At 39.1% G+C, this 20204-nt stretch overlaps 2 protein-coding genes across 2 annotated transcripts in view; one reads left to right on the top strand and one right to left on the bottom strand.

The window, feature by feature from the left end:
* The window catches only part of GPR180 (G protein-coupled receptor 180), a 32161-nt gene extending 30503 nt beyond the window's left edge, over positions 1–1658 (bottom strand). The window contains exon 1 of the mRNA XM_038569874.1: positions 1422–1658. Within this exon, the coding sequence (XP_038425802.1) occupies positions 1422–1566 (145 nt within the window). The 5' untranslated portion in view covers positions 1567–1658. The remainder of the gene's footprint in view (positions 1–1421) is intronic.
* Positions 1659–3638: 1980 nt separating this feature from the next.
* Positions 3639–19659, top strand: TGDS (TDP-glucose 4,6-dehydratase). The gene is made up of 12 exons (XM_038569873.1): positions 3639–3861; positions 5995–6061; positions 7078–7146; positions 8511–8601; positions 10940–11082; positions 11910–12008; positions 12741–12800; positions 13957–14000; positions 14637–14802; positions 16857–16915; positions 17542–17639; positions 18817–19659. Exons 1-12 carry the CDS (start codon positions 3776–3778, stop codon positions 18900–18902), a joined length of 1068 nt encoding a protein of 355 aa, XP_038425801.1. The 5' UTR covers positions 3639–3775; the 3' UTR covers positions 18903–19659.
* The last annotated feature ends 545 nt before the right edge of the window (positions 19660–20204 follow it).

Here is a 20204-nt window from a genome sequence, read left to right as displayed (position 1 = left end):
ACCAAGTAATCATGAAATATCCGGGTTGTCTAAGTCCCTCTGCTAGTCATGAGTGATAACCACATCATAGCTTCTACATACCCCAGGTTTTCCAGCACTGTGCCTGTGCCATTTATTGTAGTGTCTTTCCTATCATTGACAATATACAGAGTACAGTTACAGCCAGCTGATCAAAAAAACTAAAAATGTGACCTAAAAAATAATAACAAAGTGTTTCTAAAGTTTTTTCTTCACCCAAGTTCTGTGTCCACACTGAATTTTGGAAAACTAGGTTACATTCCCTTCTCTCAACTACTTTAAACATTCTGAATTAAAAAAAAAAAATTCAGGTTCCTCTGCCTTTATACCACCAATTCTGTAATTCTGCAATATATGAAATTTCCATAACAGCTTCTTGTTTCTATTATCGTCTATTATCTTATTTTCTATTACCTTGTCTTCTATTATCCTCTCTGGGGATACCAAAATAGCTTCGTGTTTCTAATATCTTATTCTTTCCCATTATTTTCTCTTCTATTAATCTCTGTGGGACAACAGTCTGACGCTGCATCTTTTAATGCTAAAAAACTGTATAATCAAGGATACCAACCTCATCACGGCAAATAATTACGTGCAATACAGCAGCAGTGAAAGAGAGTACCAAAAGTATGTACCAAGAAAATCACTTAAATTTTGATAGTGCAAATACAGCAAAAATTAGAATGAGTTGCAAATTCATTCATTTTACATTTATTGATTTTTGAGGGAGACCAGAAAGTAAACCTCAAATGCAGTTCACGTTGGAGAAGGGCCAGGTCATATGCAAATGCTGAAGCTCCCAGGGCACATTTATATGCATTTCCGTCAAGTTAATTCTAGGCCTTCTGGTCCACAGAAAACCTACTCCTTCAGTTAGCGGAGTCATCAAACTGTCTTAGCAACTGTGACCACTAGATTAGCAGGTGTTTTATTTGGTTTCCAAAACCTCTGTGCTTCACGTAGGTTTTAGCAAATTTATCTTAAAAACAAAGACTAAACCCAGTAAATCTAGGTTCTGGAGCTTCAGTGCACGCCTACGTCCAGAGCCTTAGTGTATATAACCAGGCTGAGACAGGAGTGAGCCGACGATGCTTCCTTGGGGGAAGGATCTCGAAAGATGCAGCGGAGAGGTCCTCCGTACTTCGGTTCGCGTCTGCAGGGAGGGTCGGGGGAACGGTGCTGTGAGCGCAGAAGACAGTCGCGGGGCGCTGACCCGGAATGGGGGGCGGCACTGATGCACCCCACGATGCCGGCGGCGCGGGGCGTCCGGGCGCGGTGGCGGTAGTGCCCCGCGTCGCCTCCGCCCTCGCCAGCCCCCCCTCCTGCGAGGCGGGGGTGGGGCGGCCCGCGGGCTGGGCCCCCGCGCCTGCACCCTGCACCCCGCTCCCCGCCCCCGCACCTACCGTGGAACTCGAAGTGGCCGATGCTCTGGCCCTGAGCGTCTCGGGCCGCGGCGCTGCTGAAGCTGCCCCGCAGGGTCTTGCCCTGGCTGCCCGGCGGCCACCACCAGCAGGTGAGGGCCACCGCCAGCAGCCGCAGGCCTCCCATCCCCCCTCCCACTGGCACCCACGCCCGGGTCCCAACCGCCTGCGGCCGCCTCCCTCCACACGTCGGCACCGGGGCTGAGGCAGGAGGGCTCCGGGCCTGCGTGGCGGGCCCGCCCCCGGGAGACTGACAGCCCGTGCGGCAGGCCCCTCGGCCGCCGGCCCGGCCCACCCACCAATCAGAGGCCGGGAGGGGCGGGACGTGCGGAGGCGCGCGTCCCATCGCTCCCCCGCCTGGTGGCTAGTTCCCGCCTTTTTGATGGAGACTCAGAAGGATGTCGCTTCGGGCTACGGAAACAGCATTGCCCTCGGTCGTGTCGGCGCGTGGTGCCACTGCGCATGCGTGGGGTGGCCAGCCCCGCGCCCGAGGGCTTCCCGGGGTGCGTGTGTGTGTGTGTGAGACATTCGGGAAGTACTGAGAAGAAGCGCCCGGCGACATCGTTTCTGGTGAAGAATGCAAAGATGATTGCATTGTGCTTGTGCAACCTACGGGACGTCTCCACGTTAATGTCTCAAAGACACCTAACGGCACAGGGCCGATTTTAAACTCCTACGTTCCCGGTCTTCTTGAATGATACCATCAGACAGCTGGGAAGTATAGCTTAGAACCCTACATCCAAACATCTCAATGAAACACACGTCTGTTGGCGCCTCTTCTGGGCCGCTCTTGGTATCCAGGCCATCGTGGCATCATCTTCCTTGGCCTGTGGCAAACTGACCTGCTCCGAGTCTTCATTTTCTCCAGTGGGACACGCACAGCCCATCTCTACCCTAGAGACACAGAAAGCTTTGGGAAACGCAATTTGACTGCATCACTTCCTTCAAAGGCTTTTTGATCGCGGGTAGCACAGAAGCCAAACTATTTAGACTATAATATAGATGCTCGCAGGAAAACACTTATATGTTCACTGATACAGTGCTTACATGTGATCACGAAAAATTGGACGCGATCTGATAATATTGTCTCACGTTTTAAATACAAGGGAGCTGCAAGTGCTACAGGCCCAGAGGGTATTTGGAATGGTCAGCCAACTGACAGGGGCTCGGTAAGGACGAAAACTTGAGAGACTCGAAAGCTATATATCATGGAATTTGGGGAATTTTAGGGTAGGAGCATTTGAACTTTTCCTGTCTGTTACCACTTTTCCCCTGAAAAAGGTGGTAACAAATGACATTTCCACATATACTGGGTATTATTCTTTTTATACTTTGCCAACACATTATGTGAAAAAGGAAAAAAAAAAAAAAAAACAAACCCTAACCAAGATATATTTATTCATCCATTCAACATTAACTGATCATATATTCTGTGCCAGGCCTGTTTCCATGGCCTTGGCATTACAACAGGAAACAAAAACAAGCCCCTGCCTCCCTGACCAGTACCAACGAGCAGTTCAGCATAAGTGTTGATGACTTCAATGGAGAAAAAGAAGAATAAAGTGGTTCTGCAGGGCTGGGGTAGAGCTTGCTATTTTAATTGGGATGGTCAAGGAAGGACTCTCTGTAAGGGTGACCCTCGAGCTGAGAACTGAAGTAAGGGTAAAAAGTAGGCAGATATCTGGGAATGGGCATCCAGGCCCAAGGCGGGTAGCATGCCTGGCAAATTCAAGGAGAGACAAGGCGGGCAGGCAGGCTGGGGCAGAGTGGGCACGAACCGGAATAGTTAGGGCAGGAACTAGGGAGCATCTGTACCACGACTGCCAGCAGCCTGCGTTGTCGCTAACAATGTCCACCACAAAGCAAAAGGCATTTTGCAATTGCAACCTCCCGCTTCCACATTTTGCAACCAGACAACCCCTGGAGTTCCCAGCTCAATTCGCGAGTCCACCGTGGAGACGGTTTTCAGTGCAAGAAGGAAAAGAAGGCAATCATTCCTAACTCCGACCATCCGCGTATCTAGGTAAAGCCTCATCTATACTGGTGTCACTTACAAAACGTTCCAGGACCCCGCTTCCCGGCCACCCCGATTGCGCCCCGCGGGCCAGGTGTGGGCGGAGCAGAGCTGCGCAGGCGCAGTAGCCCAGCACCGCCCGCGCACTCCAGGGCCCCGCCCGCCAGTGGGCGGGGACAAGCCGGCCAGGCTCCGGAAGCGGCTGCCGCGAGTCCCACTGACGTGTCCCGGCGGCGAGACGTGTCGCGAAAAGTCGCGGTGGACCTTCCCTGCGGGGTACGGAGCTGGCGCTTTACGCCGCCGGGCACAGCTGAGCTGGGAGATGTCGTCTGCAGGCCGGGCGGAGCCCTTGGGTCCTCCCAGCAGCTTTGCGAAGCGGCTCCTGGTGACCGGGGGTGCTGGTTTCATGTAGGTAACGGCGCCGCTGGCCGACTAGTGGCTCCCCAGAGACCCCAGCCTTTTCCTGCGCCCCTGCTTGCTCTTGGAAACTTGAAACCAGCTTGGGGGGGGGGCGGTTCTGATACGGGGAGGGTCTTAACGCACGCCGGGGATCAGCCTACCTTCTTCTCCCACCCGCGCCTGCGAGGACTTGGTTGCTTTGAAACTGCGGCTTCTTTAAGATGCCTCCCACCCGAAGCCACGGTGCTGTAGTGACACCCGCCCTCTTACCTGGCCGGGGATGCACCTGACACTCTTCTGAGTGCACCCAGGTTGCAGTAAGCTTTCACCGACTGCCCCACCCTCCAGCCCGCCCCTTCCATGCACAGGCCTTGTACGTATAAGCTCCAAGAAACGATTTTTGGATTATGGTAGGACATTCTTTTATTTAGCGGGTTTAAAAAAAAACAAAAACAAAACCCTGTTATGGTGCTTTGACCTGGACTAGATGTGTGATGCCTCCTTCCCTCTCACACCCACATGCAATCAGTAAGTCCTATTTCACTGCATCCGAAGTGAATACTTCTACACCCGCTCCTATCCTAGTCCACGTTACTGTCTTCTTCTGCCTAGATTACCATTGTAGCTTCCTGTTGGTCATACTGCTTCCCCTCTTGTTCCCTTAAAATCTGTTCTGCACACAGAAGTCAGTGTTTATTAAGTAAATAAGTGCATGGAGTTTTACCCCAGTGGTTCCTGTCAAACTTAGAATAAAACCAAAACTCTTTAGCATATCTAAGAAGACTCAAGTGTCCAGGCCCTGGTTTTCCAACCTGGTCTGACATTCCACCTCTTTTTGGAGTTTCTGGAACAGATGAAGCCCATTCCCCCTGACTTGAGGCCTTTGCACTTGCTTCCCCTTTGGTTAGGCCGCTTATATCACTTAGTTTGATGGTTACTGAGATACAGCCTCCTGGGACAGGCGTTACCTGGCTATCCTAGATAAAATAGCCCCTTTCCCGACTAACGTACTAATCACCACCCACAATTATATTGTGTATTAGTGTTTACTTACTTACTGCCTGCATCTCTACTCTAGAATGTAAATTGGATGGGAGCAGAGACTCTTGTTCATTAAGCATCTACAAGAATGCCTGGCTTGTTTAACAGAGGTGTTCAGTAGTTACCGAATGGATGAATACACAGGTAGCAACAGGAAACTCGCAATGTCTAGTGAAAGACGAACATGGGAATCACCTCCCCTCTGAGCACATTAAATCACCCTTTCAAATCCGACAATAAGGAGGGTACCAGGCAGGCAAGGTTGGTTTACCGAATGTGAAGAGGGGTGTGGGCATAAAAGGGTGTGAGAGGGATGGTCCTGAAAGGGCAAGTCCCAGAAAATGCTGTGAAAGGGCTGTCAAGTACAAACTCTGAGTTCATAATTTGGTCAGAGGCAGCCCTTGTTCCTGAGAACCCAATGTTGTGTATATGAGAAAACCTGAATGACGGATCATCTCACTGAGTCATGCCTGTGGTTCCACTTCAAGGTCCTCAGAAACCCAGGAGCCACCATGGCTCTCCAGCTCCGGATGGCCTCAGCTATTATTAGCTTTGGAAACCTAGATTTAATCTAGAACTTCCCTGAGGGTTGTAGTTTACATCACCAAATTCTTGTACCAAGAGATAGCAATTGCAGTAGGGTTACTGTGAACATAGGCAACTCCTGTGCTCAGACTAATTAATTTTTGCAGTTATACCTACAGTCTCTTAAAGGATATGTTATAATTTCAGTATGTTTGTACTGACCACCACCCATGGTATTTATCATCCTGCTTCACTCCCACACTCAAAGCACATGTGGACAAAATTATTTGGTTAGACTATTTTTTTTCTTGTACCCAGAACCAGTAAATTCTCTTTTCCCCACAGTGCAAAAGAATATCGGTGCATCAATACTGACTATTTATTATGTTGAGAAAGTTAGTAAAAGGGCAGGGGAGGGAGCATATTCAATGTAGTTATGTTATTTCTGTTATTTTGCTGAAACTTAAAGGTATCTTTGAATAGTTTCCTAATAGCATATGGTAATATTTAGGAAATGTTAAGAATTTAGGGAAAAGGTTAAATTTTCTACTAACAAGAGCACTTTTTTCCTTAAAGCGCATCACATGTGATTGTCTCTTTAGTAGAAGATTATCCAAACTATATGATCATAAATCTAGACAAGGTGAGTTTTATAAAAATGAGCTTCAAGCACTGATATTTTTTTTAAAGTATTAGAATCTTATCATGCTGTTATTTCAGTGTTTCATTTAGTCATTTTAGCAACTTAGAGGCCTACATAGTCATGTGATCATGCTGTACTTAGTCTTTTTAAAGTTTTTCATTATGATAGCCCATTAAGTAAAGGCTTTAAGTGCAGTATTTTTACCAAAAGAAAAATTTCAACCCCCCCCCCCAAAAAAAGAAAAATTTCAACCCTGAGTTCAATATTTAGTGTAATCTTGTGATTATGAACCTTTTTCTGGAGTTTGGGATACTCTGATTATTTGATTTTATTATTAGATGATTTGATTTTATAACTGCCACCTCCTGGAAAATTACATATTTCTTAATTTGAAACTAATTTAGTTTTAAGGATTTTTCTGTAATAATTGAAGTCTCCCTGGAGATTCTGAATGCCATGATTGGTAATCACTGGATTTTTTATTTTAAGCACAAGATGCAATTAGTTACCTTAATTTCATAAAATATAATAGTAAAAATCTATAGACAGAATAATCTGTAGGTCTTATCAATTCTTGCATGCCTTACTCTCATGGACAGTAATTTTTCTCCTCACCTGTACAGAAATTTACCAACAATTAGCCCAGGAAACAGTATAATGAGTTATAATATGCATAACACAGGTGCAATTGTTTTTTGCATACCAATTTCTTTGCAGTAAGAAATGGTACCCTTTCTGATGGCTAGGGGCAGCCTGGGCAGAGAAATTTTTTAAAGGAAGGGTTTCTAAACGTAATTTTTTGTATTTTGAAAAGATAACAAAATTACATGGCTTTTGTTATTTACTTTTTAAGCTATCAGCGACTCCTAAAAACACAAAGAGGAAACACTTTAAGAAGACATGTTTTTGTATTACAATCAGAACATTTGTAGTCCTTAAAATAACTTGATATTTTATAGGAAAAGCTATTATCACTTTCTGTGTTGTTTCTCTCTCTCTTCCTCACTTATTTTAAGCTGGATTACTGTGCAAGCCTGAAGAATCTTGAAACCATTTCTAACAAACAAAACTACAAATTTATACAGGTATGAAAATTTTCTTATAATTATGTAATTATTATACTGTGCCTCTTTAGCCATTCATTTAGACATTCTGTCTTTCTACTTTGCAAGCTTGTGTAATGTGGGGTTAGAAAACATGCTTATAAAAGACCTTTTAATTTCCAAAAGTACCACGTGCTTTAGAGAAAGCTGCTTTAAGACTAATACCACTATAAAGCTGCATGTGATATTTGGTGCCTTGGCAGATCCATAGGTAGCTGATTGAACTTACATGCTTCATGATTTGTAGGTCCTCCCTAGCCTTCTTACTGAGGCCTTGCTGGGATTTAAAGAGATTGGTATAAAGGGGAGTTTTACTGAGGGCAGGCAATAGCCAGAAAGCTCACCGGGCAGCCCATGGGATAATCTTCTTCAATGAAGGTGGATTGATTGGCTCCGGAAGGCTGATTCTTACTAGGCACACTTAGAAGAGTCTAAAGTATAAACCAGGGCGCCAGATCATTACAAAGGGAAATTTTAATGTCAAATGAAATTAACTCATGATTTATGATTTTTTAAAGAAGATACTCTATGAACTGTCTTTTTCACCACAAACTGTAAAGAATATACTGAGCAAACATTTTATAATTCTGTTCTTCTATATGAAAGTATTTCAGTCACCAAAGAATTGTTGAGAATACACATTTTTAGGAAGATGAAACGTACATATAACATCAAAAGTTCTCATAAATTCACTTAGTTGTGGTGAAACATATTTTTTTAAATGTCAATGTAATTGTTACACTTAACTTTAAGTATATTGTAATAATGGTTACCTCAAACTTTAAAAAATATGTTTAAAAAATTTCCTGTAGGGATCCCTGGGTGGCTCAGCCGTTTAGCACCTGCCTTTGGCCCAGGGTGCTATCCTGGAGTCCCAGGATCGAGTCCCACGTCGGGCTCCCTGCATGGAGCCTGCTTCTCCCTCCTCCTATGTCTCTGCCTCTCTCTCTCTCTCTTTCTATGTCTATCATAAATAAATAAATAAATAAACAAAAAAACTAACTAAAAAAAAATTTCCTGTTAATATGACCTTAGGTTGGCAAGAATATTATGGGAAAAAGCTAGCACAGTTCTTAGTGCTGGTTTGGTGCTCAATAAAATACTGTTTTAAAGACATATTTGCAAAAAAGTACTTTGAGTTGAGTATCTTATATCCTAGAATAGTGGAGAAATACATCATTACTATATTTATTTTACCCTTTGGTTCAATTTTCAAGTATTCTCTATTAAAGCAGGTGGTGGGGATTAATTTTTTTTATAGTTGTTTTGGTTCATGTAGTAAAATGGTTATTACAAATGGGAGTGCTCAGAGAAACTTCACTTTTTCCTGTTTGCTTTTCATATAGGGTGACATATGTAATTCTCACTTTGTGAAACTGCTTTTTGAAACAGAGAAAATAGATATAGTACTACATTTTGCTGCACAAACACATGTAGGTAAGCACTGTTTTATGTTACAGTTATGATGGGCAAAATTTTTTCCATAAATCAAAGTACAGTGTTGAACTTAAAACAAGCAGGGACTTAATAGGTCTTTGAATGAATACATACCATGCTCTACCAGAAAAACAGGGTGCTTTTCCACTTTTATTAATATAGATTGAAATATAACCTTAAATTCTATCTTAAAAACTTTGAGTTTAACCAAATTCAATATAATGATTACTTCTGGGGAGATGTGCCTTCAACTTAATTTTTTTTTTTTTTAAACTGGGTGGTGGATACACAGTTGAACAATATAATATTAGTTTTTTGTTTTGTGCATCTGGGATATCTTCTAATTGTCTAACATTTAATATTGTGAAAAATATCATACATTAAGAAGAATTTAGAAGTAAAGCTAGATGAATAATGATGATGTGAGAGATACCTGGGTGGCCCAGCGGTTGAGCATCTGCCTTCAGCTCAGGGCGAGATCCCGGGGTCCTGGGATCAAATCCCACGTCGGGCTCCTTGCATGGAGCCCGCTTCTCCCTCTGCCTGTGCCTCTGCCTGTCTTTCTGTGTCTCTCATGAATAAATAAATAAAATCTTAAAAAAAAAATGATAGATGTGAATACCCATATGGCCATCACCTAAACAAAATATAGAATGTTGCTGAGTCCTCATTAGTTAGTTAGTATTACTAACTTAGTAACATTAGTTACTATTACTAATGTAACTAGTTAACATTAGTTAGTATTACTGCCTTATTACCGGAGTTAAAAATTATAATTTTCCTTAGTCTTCTCTACAGCATATTTAGGAGATTATTCTATAACAGAATATAGAGCTATTCCTCATCCCTTTTTATTGTTGTATACTCCACTGTGTAGATGTCCTACATTTGTGTTTATTTCCTGCATTTTGCTATTTAAATAGCACTGCAGTGGATGGCTTCATGCCTGTGTCCTTTTGTATATTTGTCAATTGATGTTCGGTAGAGATTCCTAGAAGAAGGAATTCAAGATAGATCAGTTTGCTGGGGCTACGGTAACAAAATACCATGGACTAGGGGACTTAAGCAACAGAAATTTATTGCTCTTAGTTCTGGAGGCTGGAAATCCGAGTGCCAGCAGGGTTGGTTTCTTCTCAAGCTTCTCTCCTTGGCTTGCACACGGCCACTTTCTCACTGTGTCCTCACAGTTTTTCCTCGGTGCATCCCTAGTGTTTCTTTTTGTGTCAACATTTCTTCTTTGAAGGCTACTAGTTACATTGGATTAGGGCTTACTGGAATGGCCTTATTTTTATTTAATCACCTCTTCATAGGCACATCCTATATTTGGGTTAGGGCTCCATCATGAATTTTGGGGGAACATAGTTCAGCCCAATAACCAGGGTTAAGGGGTAAAAGCATATGTAATTTGTGTAGATATTGAGAAATCTCATTCCCTAGGGGTTGAAAACACTGCATTCTTAACTCCTCATGTATAAGGTAGCTTTCCCTGTAGCCTCACCAACAGAAGAAGTTATTGTCAAATTTTTAAATTTTTGCCAATCTGATGAGTTTTCATTTTGGATTTTCCTTATTATAATTGAGGCTGGGTATCTTAAGCCTAAGGATCTTTGTATTTCTTGTCTAAACTGTTGGTTTATGTTTCTTATCCATTTACTATAGGGTTGTTCCTTTTTGTTTTTTATAACTTCTTTGTAGATTAAATATTTAGCCCTTTGTTTCTGATAAGTTCAAATAATCATCTCAGTTTGTCATTTGTCTTTTTACTTTTTTAGATTTTTTGGTTTGTTTTTTCTAAAAGCAAGAGATTTGCATAGTTCAATTCATCATTTTTTTTCCCTTTTGCTTTTGGATTTTGAACCATATTTAGTAAAGTTCCTCTCATTCTTGGATTATAGAGAATCTATTTTTCAAAGTAAATTTATTTTAAAAATAATTTATCCAGCATTTATTATGTTTTTGGCAATAACAGAATGATCTGAATTAGAAGTTTCAAGTTTTAAATTTAAGAACGCCTATTAGTAGGAACTAGAAGTTTCGAGTTTTAAATTTAAGAACATTTTAAATTTAGATGTATTGTTTTTTTCTTTTTAGAATTAAAAAAAGTTTTTCTTGCAAATTTAGCACTGATAGTTTTCTAGGTTCTAAGAATTTGCAGGTACTTTATAATTTAGGCTTAAAGCATAAAGAGCAGTGTGTTTTTGTTATTTTTTTTTTTTTAATTATTGTAGTTGTGGCAAATGAAGAGAAGTGAATAGAGCTTTCCTTAAAGCTGAGTCTACTGTTCGATATTTGTTTTGTCTCTTGAGTGGAAGTGTTCTAGCTTTTTCTCTTTTTTTAGATCTTTCATTTGTACGTGCCTTTGAATTTACGTATGTTAATGTCTATGGCACTCATGTTTTGGTAAGTGCTGCTCATGAAGCCAGAGTGGAGAAGTTTATTTATGTTAGCACAGATGAAGTATATGGAGGCAGTCTTGATAAGGTAAGTTTAGAAGATGTATATATGCCTTGCTCACCTTTCTCTTGCTCACTTGAGAAACATTGGAATGTCAAGGAATGAATGTGAAATTATTGTAGAAACTGGAATCTGTTCTCCTTTTTTAATCATTTGTATATATTGTACTTTTTATGCAAAAGATGTCTCTATTCTCCTCTATATTTTTCATAGTCACTGTTTTCAATGAGTGACCTCATTCTGTTCTATGTTTTTACCTAAACGCATACATAGTGACAAAAATCAAGCAGCTTAAAAAAACTTATAATGAAAAAAAGCAGACCCTGACTACTTCTCCTCAATATCCAGCCCTACCTGTGAGAAAAAGTTATTCTCAATTCTCTTTGCAATTTTTATGAGGCGAACTTTTTTCTTTTTGTACTTTTGTCACCCTACATCAGATGCGACACCACAGCCAGGATGATTTTTAAAATAGAAGTCAGATAATGACATTACTCTGCTCAAAACCTGTTCATATTTTTACACTGGCCTTCAGGGTTCTACGTGTTCTGGCCTCCCTCTAGCTTTCCGGCCTCATCTTCCATTTCTCTTCCCTCACACAGACCTCCTTGCAGTTCCTTTGGACACACTTCTGTCCCAGGACCTTTGCACTTGCTGTTCTCTCTGCTTGTCTTATAGGGTTGTTATGAATGCTACTATATAAAAATGCTTAGAAAAATGCCAGGGACATGGTTGGGGTTCAGTAAATGTTTTTCAACATATAATAATATATCAAATTTGTAATATGTTTTCTGATTTTTCTGCTTAGAAACTATGCATAAAATATATTTTTAATACATCTTTTTTAAAATTAGGAATTTGATGAATCTTCACCCAAACAGCCTACAAATCCTTATGCATCATCTAAAGCAGCTGCTGAGTGTTTTGTACAGTCTTATTGGGAACGATATAAAGTAAGAACTCATTTCAGAACCTCTTGGATCATTTTTCTTTTGACTTAGATGATAAAACTCCCAAGTTAGCATTAACAACATTCCATATATATTTTCTTATTTACGCGGTGCATAGAGTATTACAGCTGGAGTTGGTGCTTCAAAGAAAGACATCTTGAAGTTTATTTATATATTTATTTATTTTTAAAGATTTTATTTATTTATTCATAGAGAGAGAGAGAGAGAGAGAGAGGCGCAGAGACACAGGCAGAGAGAGGAGCAGGCTCCATGCAGGGAGCCCGACGTGGGACTCGATCCTGGGTCTCCAGGATCACGCCCTGGGCCAAAGGCAGCACTAAACCACTGAGCCACCAGGGCTGCCCTTAAAGTTTAACATATAACCAAACCTAAGGTCCAAGATGTAGTCTCTGAAGTCATCGGGTAGAAATTCCTTTAATTTTCTACTATCAAACCTAATTAAACCACACCCATCTATATTGATCCTGCCCTGGTCCCAGGAAAGAAAATATTCTTCTTCCTCCTTTTAGGAGCCTCTGCCTTTCTCTAAATCCTATCCTCTCCCGTATTTTCAGGAACCTTACATCGGGGGAAAAAAAAAAAAAAAAAACCTCTTTGCTTCTGTCCTTAAGGTGTGTGGAGTTATTTAGCTGCAAGTGCCCATCTTTTAGGACTATGTTTAGAAAACCATTACAATTGGACCTCTTATTGCATTAACGTTGAGTACTCTCTAAGTTTCCAGCTGTCATCACACGAAGCAGTAATGTTTACGGACCACATCAGTATCCAGAAAAGGTATATTCTACTTGTGCATCCATAGTGTATTTCAGCAAATTGTAGCTTCTCATTATTTAGGATAATCTCTCTTTAGTTATTTGTTTGGAATAATTTCTGCTGTAATTATACATAATTATAAGTGCCGTATAGGCCATGTGCAAATCTCATGAGGTTTAGAGTCTGAAGACCTGAGTTCAAGTCTCAACCTGACACCAGCTGGTGTGACCTTAGGTCCTTGGAGCACCATTTTTAAATTGGGGATAATGAAAATAATCTGAAGGGATTTTGAAGGATCCAGTGAGATGATAATGTGGACATACCTGGTGCTTTTCAGGATTCCAAAGCACTACAGCACATTCCCATCACTCCTGTTGTGTTGCTGAAAACTCTTCCTTTGCAGTCAAGAAAATTAAGAGCTAGTCAGAGAGTCATGCAGGAAGCTTATATAGACATTTGTCTTCCTGTCTTTATTGTTGCTGGCCTGAATATCTTCTAGAAAGTAGTAACAAGTGGTGAATAAAGAAATATAGCTAAAAGGCTGAACCAACTGTGCAGTTGGTTCTATATCATTAAGCCTAATTTTAAGTAACCATTGCCTTCTGTGCCTAAAAATTTAGAGATAGGGTTTTTCACTTTCCAGCTGGTTGCTTTTATCTCTGCCCAAAGAAAGGCCTCATCATGATCTACTGGTCTTAATATCTACTTTGCTTAATTTGAGCAGTATCTTTCAATTTAATATTATATCTCACCCTGTTTAACGTAACTTTTCTTTGAATTCAATAGCACTGGAATTTACTTTTTATTAATTTCACGAGCATGATTGATTAGGTGCTGTATGCAAAGCAATAAGTAGGATATGATTCCTGCCCTTAGGAAACCCAAGGTGGACTTTTGCAAAGAGACCAAACTGTTCATGAAGACTTTTTCTGAATCTGTACACTATTTGTATCATTTTGTCTTTATATTTGTCCAGCATATACCTTGTTTTTGTGAAATAAGAAGCTATCTTAGAGTTCTTTAACTTATCAAAATTATAATAGCTTTTTTCTTGAACTGATAAGAATTAGAATTTATATATTTCTTATTAATCATAATCTTTTAATCTTATGATGAGTTAGATTCGTATTAACGAGTGAATTCCAAGGTCTGAAATGATATTTAAATATTCTTTTAGGTTATTCCAAAGTTTATATCTTTGCTACAACACAACAGGAAATGGTATGTTACTATTTACCTTTGTACCCATATGTTTTTCTGATACGTAGATAGTATTGGTGACAGCCTGTCTTGAAAATCATGAAGTCTTAAGAGTTGAAGGCCATAGAATTGAATGTTTTCACAAATTTACAAATTCCTTCTACAATCAATGTGATGGTTTTTAAAATAACTATGTTCTGTTATTCATCTTTATAATATACTTATTAGGATAATTTCAATTTTTTTAATAATTTCAATTCTTAAATAATATATCCTAGAACTCTGATTTATAGCATTAAGATTTGACATCTGTCTATATAATTTTACTTTTCCAAAGGATTTAATATATTTAATTCACAGAGCTATGTATATTTTTTCAAAATGAACTTGAGGTAGAAAATTGATGAATAACTTATTTCTCAGGGGTCATTTATATGTTTGCCACTTTCCTACTGAATGCTGTAGGACATGTGGAGGTCATTTAAAAATTATGGATAAAATTTAGAAAAGTCATAAGAATTTGTGTTTTCAGTTAAAGATTTCTAGGTTCTCCATGGGAATTGGCTTCTCTGGAATTGTACCCAGCCATTGTGTTACCCTGGTTTGAGAGAGCTTACTTTTTATACTTTATGATTCTGTTTCATTTAATCTTTTTAGCTGCATTCATGGATCAGGACTTCAAACAAGAAATTTCCTTTATGCTACTGATGTAGTAGAAGCATTTCTCACTGTCCTCAAGAAGGGAAAACCAGGTGAAATTTATAACATCGGAACCAATTTTGAAATGTCAGTTCTCCAGCTTGCCAAAGAACTAATACAACTGGTATGTATATATTGTAAAAGAGTAGTGTTTTCAAAATTGTCACTAAATTACTGGCCATAATCACTTGTTTAGTCAAAATCAGCAATTTACAATTTACTCAATTGAAAGGTGAATGAGTAGAAAAATGAAAAGTACATGATGAAGATATGCCATTATTTGAAGTTAATTCAGTCCTTTCTAATAGCTTTTTAGAAAAATAAAAATCCTATAACATGAAATTTAGATACTTACAACAAATACCTCAATGTTAGAAATATAAAACTGTGTGTCCCAGTCTTAAGGATTGAGGATATGTAAGTAATTATAGTTAAGAGTGTATGTAAGTATTAATGAACATCAATTCTCAGTCTCAGGATTCAGTAGAAAGGGAGACTTGGTATATGGAAATACTTTTCCTTTACAGTAGTAGTACTCTCAGGATACTCTGTACTCCAAATATGTGGGTTTTCCACACCAAGAAATTCTCAGAGACAAGCTGGGTGGCCTATTATTTAACTCAATTTGACATTATCTGCCTGGAGATAGCTTCAGGTCCCATCCAGGCTTTGGGGGTACCCGGATGGCTCAGTCAGTTAAGCATTTGCCTTTGGCTCAGGTCATGATCCCAGAGTCCCAGGATTGAGCCCTGCATCAGGATTCCTGCTCAGTGGGGAGTCTGCTTCTGCCTCACCCCACTGATGCTTGTGCTTTCTTGCTCTCTATCTTTATCTCAAATAAATAAATCTTAAAAAATAAATAAATAAATTAAAAAAAAAAAAAAGATCCCATGAGTAAAGGCTCAGTCCAATAAGACTATCCTCTGCTTCAGGTGCCAACTACAAAACCTGGTTGTCACCTGTGCTTCTGATCAACTCACTATACAGCAGAGGTACTTAGCTGGAGTGACTCACAGAATTGAGAAATACAGTTTATTTTCTAGATGACTGGCTTATTGAAAAGGATAGAACTCAGGGACAGCCAGATTCTGGAGATGCATGGGACAAGATATGGGGAAGAGGTGTGGATTGACCGTGCACTCTGGGCACATCACCCTCCCAGCACCTCCCAGTTTTCAGCAGCTCAGATATTCTTCAAACCCCATTGTTATGTTTTGTTTTGTTTTTATAGATATTTCATTAAATTGGTTTGATTGGTTAAATTATTGACCACTGGTTATGAATTCAGTCTCCAGCCCTCTAAGCACAGGGTCGGTTTCCTTGGCAACCAGCTCCCATCCTTAGGGACTTAACATTAACTCTGGTGTGCTTAAAAGGGGCTTGTTATAAGTAGCAAAATACACCTCTCTCTCTCATCACTTGGGAAATTCCAACAGTTTTAGGAACAGGGATAAGACCAAATTTATATTTCTTATTATAAATTATAAAACCACATTGAATAATAACCAAGAGTCAAAAAATTAATTTTCTCCCCTAGTTTATGCAATGAGTATTCTTTGTGAGCTTCAGTTGGAATGTGGGTTATAAAGCATGGAAAAACTTTTTTTTTAAGATTTAATTTATTCATGAGAGAGACAGAGAGATAGAGGGGGAGAGAGGCAGAGGCACAGGCAGAGGGAGAAGCAGGCTCCATGCAGAGAGCCTGATGTGGGACTCAATCCCAGGTCTCCAGGATTAGGCCCTGGGCTGAAGGCGGCATTAAACCTGAGCCACCCGGGCTGAGCCACCCGAACTGCCCAAGAATGGAAAGTCTTACTAAAATGCTCTTTATTTTAGCTGTCTCCCCCACTTTGTAGGGGTTTTTGTTTTTTCTTTTCTTTTTTAAAGATTTATTTATTTATTTTAGAGAAAGAAAGTGTGTGCACAAGTTGGGGGAGGGAGAAGGAGAGAGAATCTTCAAGCAGACTCCCTACTGAGTGTGGAGCACAATATGGGGCTTGATCTCAGGACCCTGAGATTGTGACCTGAGCAGAAATCAGGAGTCATACGGTAACTGTGCTACTCAGGTGCCCTGAAGGGGTTGTTTTTCTTGTCTTTTGAATCAGCTCTTGAATACCTTTGTTATTCTCTAGTCTTATTTTATAATTGTTGATTCAAAAGCCTTCTCCATTTTGACAGATCAAAGAGACCAGTTCAGAGTCTGAAATGGAAACCTGGGTGGATTATGTTAATGATAGGTAAGTAACAACTTAAAACACTGGGGAAAGGTTGTGAAATCTTGGATCCTTACACAATTCTAAAATAAGTAGACTTAACCAGAAACTAGTGTTATCGCTCTTTAGAGTTCCACTAAAATATTTTTTCCTAATTATGTGTCAAAAAAATAAAGTGTGACATTGCTGCTTACTAGCTGTGTGACTTAAAGAAAGTTACTCCAAGTCTGAGGTCTCCTCGAGAGTGAAATAGGGATAATACTATCTCATTTACAGAAGTATTTTAAGGTTTTATTATAACATAGATAAAGTACCTGACCCAAGGTGTGAAACATAAGAGCACTAATAAGTTTATGGGTGTTTATTCATTCATCAAACATTCATTTATGAGGCACTGCCTTCATACCCAAATTGTGGCTAAAAGCAGAAAAGGACGAGCCATGGAGAGGGTTAGGTGTCTGGGATTATAGATGATGTTTTAAAACATGTACTTTATTTTACATGTATTTTATTTTTCTATAAAAGTATGTCATCAGGATGCATTTTTTTTTTAAGGAAAAAAGATTCATGGGCACACATTATTTCTCTGAGTATTTAAATTTGTAAATATATATCCACAATGTCATTTTAAATCTGTTTTATTTTCTAAGACCTACCAATGACATGAGATATCCAATGAAGTCAGAAAAAATACAGGGCTTAGGATGGAGACCCAAAGTGCCTTGGAAAGAAGGAATAAAGAAAACAAGTATGTTATGTATTGATCCTTTTGGGGAGAGGGAAATTCAGAAAAAATTTAAAGGAAACGTAATTTACTTTTATAACACTATAAATTCGGTAGAATGCCATGATAAATTATTTTCACTTTTCAAGTTGTTACATTTACTGTATTTCCAGCAACAGTAATATATTTCCTGAGCATCTTAAATTTCACACACTGACTTCTGCTCAGGCTTCCTATGTCTTACTAGGACAGAAACCTAGTTCACTGATTCTCAGGTGCAAACTTTTCACTTTTTTCACATCTTTTAAAGGTGTGTGTTTTAAAGTCACTAGTGTCTTACTATTATTGCATCTTCCTTTCTTTCTTGGTAGTACGTAAAATAATGGTCCATTTTAAGGTCAGTGTCATCATAGATTTGATGAGATGTAGGCAGTTGCAGTCTTTGAGTGTCTTAAGTCTTTTTATATTGAAACAAATAAAATTTAAAAAAAAAGAAACAAATAAAATTTACTATGTGCAGAAATAGCCATTGAGTGTGTATAAAATCTATATATAGTTAAAGTTCAGTTTAAAAATGTATTCATGAGAAAAGATAAACTCATATGTAGAAAAGAAGTCTTCACTAAGAGCTTGACACAGTACTTATATTGAATTTGTAAAATCAAATTCAAAGATAATTTATCATTTTTTAACTAAAAAAACCTTTACTGTTAGTATAGCCATATAAACTAATTTTGCATATTAGCAGAAGGAAGGTCACGCCATCTTATTATGCCTATAATGCAGTATTGCTATGTTTACATGAACAAAAAAGTACATTTTTTTCCTGTAACTTTAAAACCAGTGCAAATAGCTTATCTTTCTCCCTGAATTTTTAGAATGTCTTAAACACTTATGCCAACAAATTCAGTATTGACGGACTTTGAAAGTTAAAAAGAAAACAATAATTGATTTTTAAATCTAAATTTTTAGATATTGAAACATTTTGCGATTAAAGACATTGATTAGTTAGAATCAAATTGTTTTCTTCATGAGGCATCCCTTTGTCAAGACTGATTCTTAAGAACCGGAGTAAAATTATCTGAGTAGCTGATGGGTAGGATTTTTCTTACTTAGTAGGATCTCAGTAAATGTTGGTTAACTGGTGTTTAGTGTTTTATTTTTAATTTTTGTCTTCTTTTTTTTTTTTTTTTGCTATTAGTTGACTGGTACAGAGAGAATTTTCACAACTGGAAGAATGCAGAAAAGGCATTAGAGCCCTTTCCAGTACAACCACCATTTGTATAGTGAGGACAGTTTTCAGAGAAAGAAGAAAATTATCCTACCTCGACAAGTGATATGAAATCAAGTGATGAGACCAAGTGTCCTCTTCATATGGAATTAGATTGTGACTTTTTGCATAAAATTCAAATGCGAAATGCCTCAGTCTTTAGAATAGTTTTAGTATTGCCATAGGATTTAAATATCAAGATTCTTTCAGAAACCTTTTCTACTGAAAGTTAGGAATCAGTAAGCCTAGGAAGAGGAGGGTGCCTGGAAGGAGGAATCTCACAGTTCTGAGAACCAGGATGGGGAACAGCTCTGCACGGATGACAGCCTTCCCTGGCACTGAACTCACCTTCCCAGCCTTCCCCACTGCCCAGATAGTCTCAAGTTTTCGTTTTTAGGCAATATAGTATAAGCCATATGCTCTCATTCATCTTTTTGTAAAGATCTGATGTGCTATAATTGCTTTAAAAGGGGAACAATGTAAAAATATCTAGCACTTTTTAACTTTTGATAATTTTGTAAAATTAAGTTAAATGTTTTTTAAAAGGAGGATGTCATTTTTATATTTTCAAAATCAGTTGTTGAACTATATAAGTAACCATGTATGAAAGAAATTTTATCATGTATTTACCATTTAAAATGATTTTATTTATAAAAGTATCAAAATTTTAATGTATTTAATGTAGAATGTGGCTTTTAGTAAGGTATGTTATTATTTTGCTGTAGAAAAAATTTTATATTACTTGATTAAATATTTTTAATTATCTACTAAAAAGACTTTAAGATGACTTGAAAAAGCAACTGACTGGACATATTGCATTGAGAAAGGGAAAGGAGTCCATGATTGTACCCTACTTTCTGTCTTTGGTGCATGAGTGATGGTGACTTACCTCTGTGGAGTAGGAAGCAAGGTCATTAACTCGGAGGTGGCTAAAGGAGGGGGATAAGAATGGTTACTCCATTCTTATGGGCCTTGAGGAGGTGGAGATCGAGAAAAGTATAAACAGATCCAAACTTAGGAAGAGGATTTGCCAAACAGGAGTGAAACACAAACTGAAGTTGAACAGTGTAGTCTCAGAATTCTGAGATGCATAAAAATAGATTGATCCAGAGGTGGGCATCATCAGAGTCAGAATGAGCAGAGGGAGCAGGGGGCTGAGAGTGAGAGTGACCGAAGTGCTGCCCACTCATCCCAGTTGTGTAGGGAAGAGAGTGCTTCTTGGGAGTGGCCTGTAGCTAGAGGAAATGGAGAGGGGGATGGACACAAGAGCCTGGAGGTGAGAGCTTGGAGAGGCTAGGAAGTTACAGGCAGAAAATGGG

This window comes from Canis lupus, chromosome 22, assembly GCF_011100685.1.
Source record: "Canis lupus familiaris isolate Mischka breed German Shepherd chromosome 22, alternate assembly UU_Cfam_GSD_1.0, whole genome shotgun sequence".
In the NCBI taxonomy this organism is placed as follows: Eukaryota; Metazoa; Chordata; class Mammalia; order Carnivora; family Canidae; genus Canis; species Canis lupus.
Note: the sequence above shows the minus strand (reverse complement) of the source record. Positions and strands in the feature narration are given on the sequence as shown.